This window comes from Zonotrichia leucophrys, chromosome 15, assembly GCF_028769735.1.
Source record: "Zonotrichia leucophrys gambelii isolate GWCS_2022_RI chromosome 15, RI_Zleu_2.0, whole genome shotgun sequence".
Classification (NCBI taxonomy): domain Eukaryota; kingdom Metazoa; phylum Chordata; class Aves; order Passeriformes; family Passerellidae; genus Zonotrichia; species Zonotrichia leucophrys.
The window spans coordinates 2,729,331-2,746,796 of NC_088185.1; the positions used below are offsets into that span (position 1 = coordinate 2,729,331).

Here is a 17,466-nt window from a genome sequence, read left to right on the forward strand (position 1 = left end):
GGAGCACTGGCACCTTCCCAGCACATCCCAGTGACCTCCACTGCCCCTCCACTGCCCAGCTCTCCATCTGTCCCCCCACCTGGAACTCCACTCCTTCCCCCAGCCCCCTCAGCCCTTTCACAGCAGCATTCATTACTTGCTTTACAAAAATTATTTTAACTGACCATGTCAAGTAGTTAGAAAAAAATATTTTTGGCTCATTTTAACCCACTGATGCTTCATTATTGCACATCTCCAGCCCTCCTAATAGAGTCTACTCCTCTTCTGGTCGCCAGTCCCTGGAGACTTTCCCCAGAGGTTGCAGTTTAGACACAGACTGGTTTGTTAGACAGAGTGGTTTGTGATTTGGTGATGAAAACACATCACTTACCTGGCAGTCTGTTGATAAGCCAACTCAGCTGCTTTTTAGATATATTTGTCCAGCTAAGATCAAGGGTTACAGGCTGTCTCCTAATAATGCCACTAAGCATAAGTGGAGTGATGGATTTACAATGGTTTAAATCTATTTTGGTCCATAATCTTTTGTCACAGCACCTACCCAAAAAGAAAAAAAGCCAACAGCACTTAATTTGGCACTTGTTTGGATTTTGGTAAGGCTTTAAAAGGTGTCATTAAACAGTAGGAAAAACTACAGCATTTAACTGAAAATTGCAAAAATAAGGCCAAGTATTCACAATCCCACACAATGTTACATAAGTTTCAAGTTTCTCCATCAAATATATCCTGCAATAAAGCATGGGAACTATTTCCACAGAATTACAAGTGTCAACAACTTTGGATCCCATTTTAAGTCATCCCAGCACTTACTAAAATCCGTTTTATAGCCTGAAGACAAGTCACCACTTTTTCCTTATGTTTTGACTATGAAGTCTGATTTAAATAATATCCCCATTTCCTCTGTGTCTTCCTTACTTAAAACGAGTAGATTTGGGAAAACAGATCCTCCCTCTCCTGTTGTGTGTTTGTGTTTTCCCTGTCCATGTGGATTATGCATCTTTTTGCTCTTTATGGGTTTCTAAGGGCAACAACACCAAGTCCTGATGAGTGTGCAGGAGTCTGCATTTTCTTCCTATTTTTTTTTATTAGCAAATTTTGTATTTAAGTAGAAAATACATTTGGCAGGTTTCAGTGACACCAAGCAGCCCACGGAGAAGACTCCACACACATCACCTCACACTGAATTATCAGCCTCTCTACTCTGTGTGTGCTGTTAGCAGGCTGTGCTGGAAAGGAGCCCGTTCCAGTCTGTCTGTCCTTGTGCACAGCAGGAACGTGGGACGGAGTCAGCAGAGCCACCAGGCTGCTCTGAGGGGTCACTGGAACCTGTGAATCTGCACTAAAGCTGCTGCTGCTGCTGCTGTGCAGCCTCAGCTGTGTCAGGGCCACGCAGTGCCCGAGCACAAGGGACACGCTGTGAGCAAACAGCCCCAACAAAGGGTTCCTGCACAACGGGCTCTGCTGGCACAGCCACAGGAACAGGAACAGGCTGGCTCTCCACGTACCCTCCCCAGGGAGACAATCAGCACAGCCCTTGTGAGGAGCACACGGTGGGATCCTCACTATCTCAGTGGGTATTTAATAACTGAACTGCACAAATGCTGGCAGTCAGGAAGTCCTGGGGCACAATGACACCGAGACTGAGCCAGGCTGGCTGTTCCAGCAGCAGGAACGCTGCGGTGTCTGACTCCAGCACAGGCTGCTCTGGAGCCTGGCAGGCTGACGCCGAGTCTGACACACACAGCTCCACCAGAAACGCTGGGATCTGCTGTTTCTGAGAAAGCAACGTGAGACCACTGCCACTTCTGCTGGCCACCCCTTCTGCCTGGGCTCCCCAGAGCTCCAAGCCAGCCCTCAGCCCTCCCCGGGCGACACCGGTGCCTCCACCACCCGCTGTCCTTCCCTGCCCATCCCACCACACCTCGCGTCCCGCCCTCCTTACCATCTGTTCCAGGTCTTGCAAACTCTCATACAGATGCACAAGTCTCTATGACTGAGGTAGCTAAAGACAGCCATCCAGACTTCCCTCTGCATCACGTGGGCTGCCCCGTCATCCAGGGGCAGCGAGTCCGGAGGGGGGCTGATGGGAGGAGGCCGGATGACGTGCCGCTCCATCTGGATGCACTTGGGGGGCGACAGCGAGGGCGGGGGCCGGGCGATGCCCCGGGGGGCGCTGCGCAGGCTGGGCATGAGCTGGTGGTGCCTCAGCTCCCGGGGAGTCCCGTTCAACCCTTTGCTGAACCTGTGCAGTCTCTCGCTGTTGTTCAACGCACGCTTGGGCTCCTCGTTCTCGCTCTCCGGTTCAGATTTGATGGGTTGGTGGTTCTCATTGGCAAGGCTGTTCTCGGTTTTTTGGATCTCCTGGTTAAGCTCTTTGCTGAGCTCCTTGCTCAGTTCCTTATTGGGAAGCCGCCTTTTCCTCCTCATCTTGAACTTCTTCTTGTCCCTGGGCTCGGCGCCCTCCGTGCTGGGCCCTGCCGTGGGCGAGCTGGAGCGGGACTGGTCGCTGTCCTTGGACCTGGGGGGCGCCTCGGGCAGCTCGTCCTCGGGCTCCTGCTTGAGGCGCCGCAGGGGTTTGATCATGGCCGTCCGCTCATCCGGGGCCTTCCACGATCGCCGCTGCAGGGAGAGACCAGGGCTGCCTGTGGGAGCTCGGCAGCGCTTCCAGCAGCGCTGCCATGTGGATGCTCCACACAGGAGCCCTGCCCGGGCCGGGCCCCCTGCCAGCCCCGAGCCCCACCCAGCCCAGCCCCGTCCCACACGGCCAAAGGTGTCGGGTTCAAGAGGCAGCCGGGATGAGCAGCTCAGCCATTGGCTCACTGGACTCCAGGAGTGACAACTGCCCTGATTCACCTGCAGATTCCTGCTCACTCCAGGGCCTCGCCCATCTCCAGTGGATCACTTACACACACAAGATCAGCAGCACACCAGGGACAGCTTTGTCCCCAGCAGGCCACAAGAACCCAGGCTTGGGCCACATCCACTGGGCACCCACATCAAACGCTGCCCAAGTGCCCTCAGGCCATTCCCAGAACCTCTGGGATCACAGCTGCCATCCCAGCTCTGGACACCCCGAGCCTCCTTCAGACACTTTAGATTCTCCTGATGCCCAACCAAACCCCGGCCATCCCCTCCAATCCCTGCACAACAGGGAATGTGACAGGACCTTCCTCCTGCCCCAGCTCCTGCTCCCAGCAAACTGCTCTGCACTCTTCCCCTCTCATCCACCCCTCTGATTCACCAGGCTGTGTGAGAGACACAAACTGAGGCCCGGGAGGGCTTCAAGCCTACTCCGATCACCACATGCAAGAAAGAAGTCAGCAGCTGTGAAAATGAAACAGCTCCAGTAAGGAGATCTGGACTGGCAAGGAGAGGGAACTGCTGTGAGCACACTTGTTGTGTCACAGGGCTCCTGCTTTCGCTTTCCCAGTAAACAAACTGGATCAAGGCAGTGGCTGTGTTCCCAAGTTTCGTGCCACAGTGCATGGTGGAGAAAGCTGATCACCCTGCCTTTAAATTACCATATTAGAAAGGCAGAAGTCCCAGTAAGTTAATGACAGGTTAGAATAAAACATTGCTGCACCAGGCCAGTGCAGCTCCCAGCCCCCCTGTGAATTCTGCACCCCTGTGAATCCCCACTACTGTGAATTTGGCTCTCTCTCCACCAGAGCAGTCCAATCCCTACATTTGCCATCCTGCAGCATTCCCACTGTCCAACCTTGCAGGACTGACTGACTCCCACCCTGGGAGCTTCACAGGCAGCACCAGTCCAGGCACTGATTCTGACTTTACAGCCATCAGCCACCTGAACCATGAGACACAGAAAACTGGAGCCTTCATTTCTGCTTCTGCAAATCAGCACTTCTGCAGATCCCAAGTACCACATTCTGGAATATACATGAAAATTCAGTGTCCCTGCCTGGCCTGAGAGTCCTGACTGTCACATTCAGGGCCAAGTTGTCCCCACAAGTGCTGGGAGCAGCTCCTGCTCTGTGCAGGCACCCCAAGGTGTCCTTTCCAGAGGCTTCCCAGGGTGGCACAGCCCCAAACCAGCCCCAAACAGCTGCCAGGCGCCACCACGTGGAGAGACCTGAAAAGGTTTCCATGAAAAATTCATTTTCACCTTGTTCCTACTCTGAGCACCTTGTAAAGACTTTTCAGTTAAAGTGGGATTTCCAGTATCTTGAATAAAACAAGAGCCATCGCCCAGTGTTTCTGGCCTCTGAACATCAACGTGAGTGTCCCTGTTCAAGCCACTGTCCTGTCACACCAGCAGCTTTTACCAGAGCAATAAAAACTGCCAGTTCCTCTGGGGATGAGCTCCAAGCCAGGAGAGCAGAGCAGCAGCCCCAGGCCCTGTCCCTTACCCGCTTCCTCATCGTGGGTTCCTGGGACTTCTCGAATTTCCGTTTCCTCCACAGATGCACCTCGTCAGACTTTCTCCTCAGGATGGAGTCAACCGGAGCCTTCTTGGAATGTTCCTCTGACTTCCTCCTGGGGGTCTCCTCGCAGTCCCCTTTCCGTTTGGCAGCATCTGGCACCTCCTTGTTGTCTCTGTTGATTTTCTGCTCCTTCAGCAGCGAGCCCGGGAGATTTGACGCGTATTTAAATCCTGGTCCGCGCTTTTGCTTGTACGCCAGAAAGACACAACACACAAACCCAACTTTATACCTTATACATCTCCCAGCTCTTCACACTGCCACCACCACTCCAACACTGCTGGGTTGGCCACTTTTTAACTCAAAATTATTAGTAAGGAGTTAGAAGTTTTAATTTTCCTGAGGTTATTTTTCTAACTACACACTTGCAAGTGTCTGTCTCGGTCTGCAAAGAAAAGTGTTTCACTAATTCCAACAGACACTCCAGGTTTTGCATAATTGCTTGTGAATTTTTAATTTCAGGAATTTTCATTGTCAAAATTAACATGCAGCAGTGCACAGAACTAACCTAAATATTGCCCAGGTGCTGGGTGAAGTGTTGGTACAAGTATACAAAAATTACTGAAGAACAGAGAGCTGTGAGCTTGTCTCCTTCAACTCACAGAATCATCATGGAATGAACCACATAACCCTGGAATGGTTTGGGTTGGTGGGGACCCTAAAGATCACCTCATTCATTAAGAACAAAACCTGAATTAATTAACAAAACCTGAATTAACAAAATAAAAAGCTGGTATTGGGCTAAAGTCTATCTATCAGCCAGAGGGAATGCTTAAGATTTTGTATCTCATTCCAGCACCTCTTCTTCCCATTAAACTCACTTTTCCAGTTTTCCCTGCGTGGTTGCACTTTGGACACTCCCAGCAGTTCGGCAGCTCATCGTTCACCACACCATCCGATTCCTTCACCTGGGGAGACACAACACTCACAGCTGAGCTGAGCAGGAGGGTGAGGATCATCCCAAGGCCCACTGACAGCTCCTGCAGCCCTCCCAGGGAGCAGAGGCACATCCTGCTGGTGCTGAGCCAGCCCTGGGCGCTGCAGAGCCGCCCCTCGATGGTGTGGGAGGGAGGGACGCTGGCCAAACACAGCCGGCAAAGGGCTCAGCTCTGGGCCCTCCACAGGGTCAGGGACAATCCCAATCCACACACTCTGCTCTTGGAACAGCAACAGAGAACTCCCCGAGAGCCCAAGCAAAGCCCCACACCCAGGGCTGTGGCTGCCCCCCAGCCCTCGGGGCTGCAGAGCCCACCCTGAGTCCCCCAGAGCACAGCCTGGGCTCTCCCATCCGTGTTCTCCTTTGCATTAACCCCATGGGCATTTTTAGCAGCACTGCATCCTGCACTGTAATCAAGTGTTCCTTAAAATCCTTTTCTCTCAGGATCAGAACTAGCAGTGCCAGGCTGCAGCCCTCCAGCCCACGGGATGGTGCTGCCAAGGCAGCTCAGAACAGGCACATTCACTCAGATGGACACCAGAGCATTTCCAGCTTTCTCACACCCCAGATCCTCAGCCAGGCCAAGGGAGAGGCCGATGACTTCATCACTACCTCCAACACGGACATTCTGCTGTCTGAAACAAACTTATGTTCAGGGCTGTTACACTCCAGCAAAGCACAATCCTGCCCTACACAGCTGGAATGCTCCTCTCGTCTGGATTTTCACACAGCAGCTTTCCAAACAGGGAACAGACATTTCAGAAAGACATTTCTGTGAATGAAAAGCAGAGCTAAGATACACCCTCTGCACACACACACTCACTGATGGCACATTCCCACTTAAGGGTTTCATTACATACTCAGAAATAAACAACTTGGAAAAAAAAGAAAAATATTGATTTATTACTATTGTGGACAACAAAAACCTGCTGCTGTCCAGACTAACAGCTGGGCACTGGCAGCACCAGTGTGGCTGCAGGAGGCAGGAACAAGCACGGGCAGGGATCTGCAGATTTTTCATGTTTCTCAAACATTTCCTCCTCTCCTCCCAGCGCAGGGAAAGGGAACTGGCTGTGCAGGAGCAAGCCCTTGGTTTAGGAACTGCTTCCTCCAGTCCCTGAGCCAGACAGCAGCCATTCTAGTTTCACCATCCAGTGAGAGTGATGACATGTCAGTCTCTCAGCAAGACTGGAGTTAATAAATAAGTAAATGAAGTGGGCAGAATTTAAATACTGGTTTTATCACAACTGTGTGCCTTTGAACCTTCTTTCCCATGGTAGGTGTAAGATACTCCAGGAGTTGTTGTATACATCTCTGCCTCAGGGGAACAATTCCTGGCCCAAGCCCAAGTTGGGAACAAGTTATTTCCCGCACTGAATACAGAACAAGTGCTGCTGAAGGGAGAGCATTACAGCTCTGTCCCTTCTGTGAAGTTTAAGGAACTGAACAGATGTGAGGAACTGTAAGCAAACTAATTAGACACACACAAACCTGCCACTGAATCTGTCCCAAGCCTTTCAGGCTGGGTGGGAGCCAGTTCTGAGTGTTTGCTGCAAACAGCAGGTGGGTGTCTGAGCCCAGCGTGAGGCGTCACTGAAACCCATCCTGCAGCACCAGGGCAGCAGCTCCGGCCTGAGCACCACAGCCCCTGCTGGGGACTCCTCCTGTAGGGACACGGAGACCCCAGGATGCTGATCATGAATTCAGGCAGTGCCCAGGCTGACACAGGCACTGGGACACACCTGGGCTGTGCTGGGAAAGGCCTCTGTATCCCTGCTGCTCTCACAAGGCACCCAAATATTCACTTCCACTGTTACCAGCACATTCAGCTGAGATGGAAAAGAACAGGCTCCTAGTGGAGAAAGGAACCCCCTCTCCCTAAGGAAACAGCATCAGATGCTGCACTCAGACATGCTAGCCAGCAGTGCCAGCAATTTGAGATGAAGCAAGAAAAATTCACCACTCTTGGTTCAAGTCAAGCACTGTGGAACAATGCAGAGCAATGTTCATCCCAAAATCTCATGAGCTCCCTCTGGAAGCAGCGCTGCGCTTGCGAAACTCTCACCAAGATCATTTTCATAAGAAACCCGTTCAGCAAAACAAGCTTTTGTGTTGGTGTGGTATTTTCAAGGAAAGGAGGATGTCAGGAAGCTCCTGTGCCACTTGTGAGGACGTGGAACACCCTGCTGTCCCAGCTCTGCGGGTGCTCTGGCACCCAGGGCCCCCTCAAGGCTCACCTGAGCCACCCTCAATGGACTCCTCAGAGCTCCTCTGGCACTGCTGCTTCACGGAGAAAAACCCCAGAGCATGAACAACCTCATCAGGGAGCTGGAAGAAGATGGAATTCAAACCACAACCAACCTGCCCTGGAGAATAAATCACCCCCTGCACCAAACCACACAAGCTGTGGGAGCTGCATCTTGGAGGGAACTCACTCCACAGGGGAATGAGCCAGGAAAGGACATCTGCCCTGATCCAGCTGATCCCAGTCTCCCCCAGCAGCACGTGTGCCAGACCCTCAGCTGGAGATGAGCAGCAGCTCCCATGGGGCTGCTCCCCAGTGGGACAGGAAGGCAGCTGCCCTGGGGCTGGGGCTGCACCAAAGGCTATTTATGGGCTCCATCCTCAGGGCTCAAGGGCTGCAGCAACATGTAAACATGCCCAGAGATTTCTGCCTTGCAGGAAATCATGGAACCTGGGAATAAAGAGCAAGGAAGGATCTAAGGAAGAGGCTCCATTTTCCTTTTGCTGTTCTCCTGAGCAGTCTCATCTCACCTTCCAAGATGATTCTGAAATTCTACCAGTGCTCTTTTGCCTCAGGAAATAAACAGCACCAGTTACCAGTTACCCACCATTTCAGCTCAGCAGAAGCACTGAGAAATCCAAACCAAAGGCACACAAGGCACACAGTAAATCTCCCAGTGCTTAATTGTCAGGAACAGCCAAAGCAATGCTGTTCCTGGTTACCAAAAGCACACTCAGAGTATCATGCATGTGTGAGACAGCAACAGCCCCTGCCTGACTTCACAGAGCTGACCCACATCCTGTGCTAGTCCCAAACGCAGAATGGGGAGAGGAAGTCGTACCTGAGCTGCCACTAGACAACAACTGTCCTCTCACTGAGCCCTGAGGTGCCACTGACACTGCAAGGGCAGAGATGGGGTGCACAGGGCCCTTCCAGCAAGGGCTGGAACAGCAAAGCAAATTAAGGTACCTCTGAAAATGAGCAGCTCCTTCCTCTGCTTCATCAGCCCCCAAAGTTTTGTTTTAAGCAGAGCCAAACAAGCAAAGCTCCTTTTCAGAGCCCATCTGTGGCAGGAACTGAGCACCAGCTCCATGAATCAGGGAGGAGGCTCAGCTCTGGTTTGCCAGCTCCCCACACTCTGCTCTAATGAATGACAGCACAGAGCTGGGAGCAGCAGAGCTCAGGAGAAATGAAAGGCCAGGGAGCTGCACAGAACACACACACCTCTGCTCCCAGACAGCCCAGAAGGGCCCAAACGCTGCTTTTGGGGCACCCTGTGTCACAACACATTTGCTTGGGCAAATCACTTTAACCATAAACAAATCAGCAACAGGAAATGGCTGATCAGCTGAAAGAAACCAGCTCTGGAGCAAGGCAGCTTCTCAAGGCTAATGCAGGAAGAGATGCCCAAAATGACACTTTTGTCACCAGCAAAGCATCCAGCTGCTCACAGGACTCAGCCAGCCAAGGTGAGCACTCCTGCAGGCTGCCCCTGGCCCAGGCTGCTCTCCAGAGCTCACTCCTGCTCCAAGTCACCCCCAACACCTTCAGAGCCAGCTGCCCCCTAAGGCACATCTGTGCCTGCACCTACACGAGAGCCAATTGTTCATCTGTACTTTGTGGGGCTCAGGATTTGGGAATACCTCGCCCTGAAGTACAGACAGATTGCTCTGCCTACATCCCAACTCAAACACCTCACCTCCTTAAACAAGGGGCAAAAAGGAAGAAACAAACCCACAAGATCTTCACACACTCCAGAGCCAGGGTCCCAGGGAATGCTGTTACATCAAGGGCCTGCCTGCTGGTCAGGGCTGTGAGTGCCACAGAGCTCACCCTGCTCCTCACACCAACTCTCTGCTCCCTTACTCACTGTCCAAAGATGAAAAGCTAAAACATCCCCAACTTCTGTGCACCACTTTTACATTAAGGTGATAACTAATTCAGCTTTTGTTTCCAACATGTATCACATCCTTGTACTCACCTTAAGGCATCCTGGGTGTATGATTTCATTACAAATGGAGCATTCCATTAGCATGAGATTAAACTTGCTCTCCTCCTCTTCCACAGAGTCCTCTTTCCCAGCTTCTCCACACACCAGACACACAGCAGTGTGAGGCAGCACCGGCTGTTCAGGGATCAGAAAGAGCTCATCAAGATATGGCAGACATGGAAACACAGAGCTCAATGTGCATTTACAGTATCCATAATTTATTATGGATAAACTATTGTGCAAACTCACATGAAGGCAAAAAAAATAAATTGTAACAAATGAGGGCTGGGTACCAGACCAAGCTCCACAGGACACGTTTCACCCTGTAGCAACACAGGCTCAGGGAGCATTACTGGGATGGATGAAAATGCATTTTTGGTGGGTTCCTTCAATCTGTGAATCTGTGAGCTGACACAGACATTGGCATGCAAGTCACTTCACCAGTGTACAGTGGGAGGGGAAAGAATCACCCCAGACCAGCACTATTCACATCCATTAGGTTCCACAATCCGAGGAGCAATTTGGCAGCTCCCGTATTTTACAGGCAGGGCAGACAGATGTTATGGGACCTGATCCAGGTCTCACAGCAAGCCCACAACAGAACCAAGAACAGCCCTTTCCTGACTGGCAGTCCATTATCCAGGGCCCTGCTCCCAGCCTGAGCACTGCAAAAGCTCTGCTCACTCAGGAAGAGGATTCTCTCCTGCAAGTGTCACAAGTGAGATCACACAGATTTTTTTCTTCCTTTGAGGCAGAAAGGGAACTGCAGCATCTCACATACCTGTCACCCATGTCAAAGCACAGAATGCCACTCTAATTAAAAAGCCACCTTTTTGCTAATGATTAACAAAATTCTGGTCTGCAGCAATAAGGTATAAACCCCATTACAAAGAAGAAAAGGAAGGACCTGAGCTGCCCACAAAGGGAAGTGCCACTGACTGGGCTGCCAGTCCTTAACTACACACAGCAGAAGCAGAGATGGGGCTTTCCCAGCAAGGATCTCTTGTGGATGGAGTGGATCAATCCCTAAGGGAATACCTGCACACCAACCCCAGTTTCAGCATCACCAGTGCATCCTTCAGCAAGGCTCAGGCAGGGGAAGCCCGGCTGTGTGAGCCATCAGAGCACAGAGCATTTGCAAACAGCAATACAATCCTTCTTCTGCTGGGATCAAGGGTGTCCAGGCAATTGCTCAGTCCCTGGAGGGGCTGGGGCAGCAGCTGGGCTGTCACCACGTGTCCCTCCAGCCCCAGACCATGCAGTGTGTCCAGGCACTCCTGCTTCCCTTCCTGATGGAACTGGTGATGCAGAGGAGGCTCCTGCTCTCTGAACAGCAGCACCACGGGCTCTCTGAAGGCTTCTGAGCTTAATGAAAGTCTGTCTAGTTAATATTGTCAGTGTTATTAACCAAGGCAAGCACAGTCCCAGAACTGTAGGGATCATTACTTCCATACAGCTTCAGCATCTTGCAGGGTCTTTTTGGCTGGAAGCTGCTGGATATTATTACTGCTGAATTGTTAGAGAACAAGAGCAAAGCCAACAGGACTGCTTACAGAAATGTAAAGCACCTTGAAAGGTACAACATTTCAATTCCTTAATTTTCTGGGCCTTTGCTGCTTTAAGAATTTGTAATAATCTCCCTGATATTTGCACCAACCTAGAAAGTGCAGAGAAGTCACTGTCAGTGCATGTGAAAGTGGAACAAGTAATCAGAGACCCCTGGCTACCTCTGTCCTAACTGAAAGTAAAACTCTAGGCACACGAAGAGAAATAAATCCTCACTGGAAGACAGAAAATGACTACACTCAGCTAGAAGAGAGCCCAGATCATCTCCAGAAGGCTCAGCCTGCGTTACTGAGAGTGAAACAGCTTAGTATGAAAGTTTCCTTCATCAGTGAGGATGAGAAAGCACACTGCAGCCCTAATTTAATCCTTCCACTAAAAAGGCAGCATGATTTCACTATTTCTTGCCCCTGGAGAATAATAAATTCTTCATCCATGCTGTTCAATTCATGCCACACTCCAGGAAATCAAGTGTTCAAAGAAAAGACACTTGAGCTGCAAAAGCACTCTGCAGAAAGGTGGATATTCTGTGTACTTTACTGAAAGATCCAGCAGTGCTGAACCCAATCCTCTGTGTCAGGAACAGTGCAGAGCTTGGCACAGAACATGGAGTGAGCTACCAGGAGCAACTACTGGAAACTGTAAGTGCTTATCAGTTTTTTATCACTGGTAAGTCATTTAATCCCTCCACTTTGGTCATCTCCTAAGAATTAAAAGAAAAAAACCCAAATACTAAGTGAAGGGAACTGTAATGAGAGAAATCAGTATAGATAGGGTGATATTTCAGTTATGAATAAACAACATTCCTTTCTTCAAAAAAACAACAACAACAGAAAACCAAACCCATAACAACAGCATAAACAAGACCTTCTAAAGAATTAAAGTAAAAACTAAAGCTGATTTTTAGCCTTGAACAGAGTCACTGCAGACATGAGACCCGAGAAGAAGCTCCACAAGTCAGCATGGCAGCTACAGACTCAAAAGCTGCTTGAACAACTCAATGGAAGATTAATCTGTCAATATTTGTTAAACAGAAAGCTATTGCTTGTGACTCAAGAAGCTCCTAAGTAATGTACCACAGGAGCCCAGGAAACTGCCTGCCTGCTTGCCCTGTGCTGATGCTCCTTCCCTGACAGCCATTTCCAGTCCCTGAGGAAGACAAGACCCTGGACTGATGGCTCTCTGCCTCATCTAGACCAGACCCTCTGCTCTATGCCTAAGTAACAGCAAACAAATTGAAACTGAGATCTCTGTGAGCCTGGGGCTGGGGTCATCAACACCAGAATCTTGGAGGCTGTCAGTCAAGGATTTCCCTCATCCTAATTTGTGTGGATAACACGGCAAAGATGATTGCAGGGCAGCTTTTCTCGGGAAATTCCAACATCCAAACCAAACACATCTCTTCATCCTTAGAATCAGAACTTCCTACTCTTCCCCTTTTCCCCCACGTCTCAGAGTCTGAGGGTGATTTGAGTGCTGATTTTTGATGTAATGACAATCTCCACTTCTACATTGCTAAAGGAAAGCTGTCCTGTTAAGTTTTAGTGGCATTCTGGTTTAGGATCTGGGGAGGATGAGAAGCACTGGGAAAGGAGATGTGAGCTGGGAGGGCAGGGAGAGCTCCCAGCCCCACACCTGATCATTCAGGAGACACAGCATGAGGAAAGGACCCTGCAGGCGAGCTGCAGGCCCAGGCACACTTACAGCTATGCACTGCCTCATGATGCAGGACTGCTTCATCCTGCCGGGGCCCCCGAACTTCTTCATGTCCTTGCAGAAGTGGCACTCGCCGCACTCTGTCCGCAGGCACGCCTCGCACTTGCGGCATCGCGTCCTCCGCCGCCGCGCGCCCGCCGTGCTCCGGTTGGCAGCGAGCTTCACCGCGGCCGCTGCGCCCAGCTTGCCCTTGGGCCGGCCCACCGCCCTGTTCTGCAAGAGACACACAGGGTCAGCCGGGAGAGACACACAGGGTGAGTGTAAAACACACACACACAGGGTGAGCTGTAAAACACACACACACAGGGTGAGCTGGGAGAGAGAGACACACACACACAGGGTCAGCCGGGAGAGACACACACACAGGGTGAGCTGTAAAACACACGCACACAGGGTGAGCTGTAAAACACACGCACACAGGGTGAGCTGGGAGAGACACACAGGGTGAGCTGTGACACACACACACACACACAGAGTGTGTGAGCTCCAAGAGACACACACAGGGTCAGCTGTAAAACACACATAGGGTGAGCTGTGAGACACACACAGGGTCAGCTCTGAGAGACACACACAGGGTCAGCTGTAAAACACACACACACAGGGTGAGCTGTAACACACACACACACAGAGTGTGTGAGCTCCAAGAGACATGCACAGCGTGAGCTGGGAGACACACACAGGGTGAGCTGTAAAACACACGCACACACACACACAGGGTGAGCTGGGAGACACACACAGGTTCAACCCTGAGACACACACAGGGTCGCTGGAGAGAGACACACACACACACACACACACACACACACACACACACACACACACACACAAGGTCAGTTGCACATCCAGCTCCCTGCTGAGTCTGCACCAAGCTGACCCCTGTTAGTGAATTACACACACACAGGTAACGCAGGTAACACTCAGCAGATGTGTACGGTCACTCTCAGACACAAAGGAGCTCCACTGCCTTCCCAAGAAAGGATGGGCTGTAAAATGACACAGAAGCCAGCACAAGCCCATGTCAACAAGAGGGCAGGGAAAAGACATTTAGGCACAGCTCAACACAAGATCAAGTCCCAAGTGAGGTTCTTGGCTTGGGTCAATAGATGATCTGTGCCAGTGCTGAGCTCTGGGCTAGAGGTATCTTAGATTTGTGCTCAGGTTAAGCCAGAAGAGCTTCCTCTGCTCAGGAGGAGCAGAAGTGATTTGGTGGTTAGGTACAACAGAGAAACACTCAGCCAATGGCTCAAGCCTCCAGTCATATTCCTAAAAAATCAGCAGAGAATGAACTACTGCCAAGCAATAAAGTAGGAAATAAAACACAAATGCTACAAAACCCTTCCAAGGTAGCTCCCCTCCTATCCAACACCCGCAAGTGCTCAGAAATAGAACACCAACTGATGTGCAAAGGCTAAAAAGGGCATCCCAGGTCTAGATTTCAATGACCTTTAAGACAGAAACTAAAGGAGCATGAAAAGATTTGAAATGATTAGGTTAACTGCAACATATTCACTCTGGACATCCAAATTTCGTGTTCTCATCAGAAACTCCCTGTTACACACAAGAACTTACAGCTCAAGCCAGACATCACTAAATACCATGTAATTGTATGGAGCTAATTATGCAAGAATTGGCTTGGCTCATACTGACCCCTGACAGCTTTCTCCATAAAGATGATAATAACAGGACTGCAAAGTTCATTTGGTTTCGCATTTATACAACTCTTCCATTTTCTGCACATCTCAGCATATGACCAACAGACCACCCAGTTTCACTTTCTGTTTCTGTTGAATTCTGGGCAATCACCAAGGCAGGGGCAGCCTGGCTGTAAGGAGCCATGCAGAAATTCCACCAGAGTTTTTAAAAGAAGAGATGTGCAAACATCTCTCATACACTTGGTTGTACAAAAGCTTCCCCAAGTGTCCTGCTGTACAACCCTGAGGAGAAGCCACACTGCAGTGTATTTGATCTTCCTCCCAGCTGACTTAGCAAAGCTCCAGTGACTTTCTCTAAGCTGCAGAGAAGTGCTGATATTTTAACAGCCTCATCCCAGGAATCTCAGTGCTGGAAGCGAAGAAGTCAGGAGCCAGACTCCTTAAGTCTTCTCTCCTGCAGACTATCATTACTGAGGTGGGAGAAAACTACTCAGTCCATGAGGGTGCAGAAATTTCTGCAAAGTTTTAAATTCCACTCCTCCAGAACAGATTTTGTTCCGTGTGCAGGCTGAGCCTCGCTGTGCTGTGTGAGCAGAGCTTCCTTCCCATCGGCAGCCGCAGCGGCCGCCTGGATTGCGGATCAATGTCAGACACTCCAAAGGATAAATATTTACCTTCTAGACCAACTTTCCAGCCTCTCAAGGATAAAGTCGGCTCTGGCAGGACTGGCTTAGAGGCAACCTAGATAAGAGATAATTTTCTTCCTCAGCATGAATCACTCCTCCATTCTATTAGAGTCTCCTTCAGCTAGGAAGGGAGGCGAGACACGAAGCAAAGGCTGGATAGCAGCGGGAACAAGTTAAACCAAAACATGCACAACAACCTTGGCAGCTCCCCTTGGACAACAGCACATGGAAGATTCTGTGTGAGCACCTGACTCCTTCCTACTGGGAAGCAACATGATTAAGTTTGAGGCAAACAACAGCTATGACACCGTGAGAATGCTGTTTTTAAATGCTTTCAAGGAAAAATCAAACTCTGTACTTTTCCAGCTGAAAGACAACTCCTGCTTCTGCCACAGTGATACGAGCCAAGTCCTAATTCTGAGGACAACAGTTTAAGTGCCAGGACACTGCAAAGACACAAGTGATAAAAGGCATCACTTGAACACAGAATTTGAGAGTCCTAAAAAACCCACAAAAGCCGGAAGGTGAAAGTACAAGAACAAGCCTGAAGTCAGACCACACCACACAACTCAGATTTTCTTCCAGACACCACCAGAACACAGCAGAGGTGCAGATCTCCATCTCACTCTATGGAACATTCTTGCCTACCCAAACCTCTTCGCTGCTCATTAGCAAATTGTACTAGCTGGGTTTGTACTAATTTACCAACCAACCAATCCTCAATCCAAGCCACGTTTTCACTCCAGGATGTCGCAGCCAGCAAGGCTGGAGAGGCCTTGCAGGAATTCCCGTTCGTATCTAGTTTCAAGGGGCTCCAAAAGTGGTCGCTTAAAAACCTCCACAGAAGAAAATCTGGCCTGGGATTCAAGGGGGTAGAAGGAGCCTCCAACATGGCTTGGGGTTTATTTAGCACGTGGCAGACAGCCAGATAAATTCCAGGTCGATGTTAGTGAGGAGATGCTGCAGGATTTCCAGCTCAGACTGCAGTTTTACAACATCCCAGGCCTGGTAATGAGGCTGGGCAAAATCTCCTTCTAAGTTCCTGTCCCCATCTCTGCACTGCCACTTGCCACCCTCCCAGCACAACTCCATGGATTTGCCTTGCAAATAATGAGCCCGTGGCAGGGGATGGCAGCACTCCTTGTGCTGGGTGCCCAGCAAACAGCAGCTCCAGGGCCTGGGGCCAGGCCTGGCTGTCACACCCACTGGGGGGACACAATCTCACTCCTCTGGAGGGACCCCACCATCTCCTCTCCCAAAGAGATGCAACTCTCAAGCACAGCCTGGACCTGATGCCTCTGTAGCCCCCCAGAGCTGTCTCTGAGAACTGTCAAGCAAACAAAGATTGTACCAAACTTGGAAGATTTTTTCCTCTCTTAACCCTTACAAAGTAGCCAGGGAGCTGAGAGAGAGCCTGCCTGGAACACCATCACCAGCCACCATGTTCCAACATCTCCACAAGAACTGTGCTCGTAACTCCTATGGCCACAGGAAATCTGCAAAAGAGAGGCAGGGGATGCTGGAGTGCTGACAGCCACTCTGCCAAGCTCTCAAAAAGGCAGAGCAAGCAGCTGCTGAAATGTATTAGGATTAATATCTTAAATTCACATCTCTACTACACCGAAGCCTAGTAAGCTGGTGGACTTGCACAGGACACCACGCTGGGTTGTTTGCTTTGTTTGAGGTTTTTTGTTTCTTTTGTGGGATTTTTTTGGTGCTGTCCATATTACTGCTATGACACACAAAGGTAACTTGCTCCTGTTCCCAAAGCAGACACAGCACTGGGGATGAACGTGGCCCATCACAGGTGCTGTTCTATGCACCTCAAAACCATTTACAAGTCATGAAGTTGGGCTCACCCTCCCACACCACAGAGCTTAAACATGCCCACCCCTCCAACAGGAAATGCAGCGATTTTCTGAAGTGCTGGCCTCCTACAGCCCCCACCAAATTCAGCACAATTAGGGCACTTGGTGGGGTGGTCACCAGTAATTAAAGAGTCTCTCAACAGGGCTGTGCAGACCCAGGAATAAACTCACAATTCTAAACCAACCCTGGGAAATGAGCTACCTGCAAGCCTCTGCTCAGAACATGACTTTATCCTGGTTATGGACAAACATTTGGCTGCTGGGCAGATTCCACTGCCTTCTCACAGCACCTCAGCACACTTCCACATGTCCCAGCCCTGCCCAGCTGTCACTAAAAAACCACAAGCAGGGTCAGAAGGACCAGAGGCACTAA

General features: G+C 50.3%; 1 protein-coding gene across 8 annotated transcripts in view; it reads right to left on the reverse strand.

Annotated features, from left to right (window-relative positions):
• Positions 1-17,466, reverse strand: part of KDM2B (lysine demethylase 2B) — a 109,291-nt gene that overhangs the window by 2,624 nt on the left and 89,201 nt on the right. For 7 of the 8 annotated variants that reach the window (XM_064727336.1, XM_064727334.1, XM_064727337.1 and 4 more), the window contains 6 exons: positions 12,876-13,100; positions 9,600-9,743; positions 5,257-5,344; positions 4,365-4,633; positions 1,940-2,616; positions 371-534 (listed from right to left, as the gene is read on the reverse strand). In XM_064727336.1, coding sequence (XP_064583406.1) covers positions 371-534; positions 1,940-2,616; positions 4,365-4,633; positions 5,257-5,344; positions 9,600-9,743; positions 12,876-13,100 — 1,567 coding nt within the window. The remainder of the gene's footprint in view (positions 1-370; positions 535-1,939; positions 2,617-4,364; positions 4,634-5,256; positions 5,345-9,599; positions 9,744-12,875; positions 13,101-17,466) is intronic. The other variant, XM_064727335.1, reaches the window with a different exon arrangement.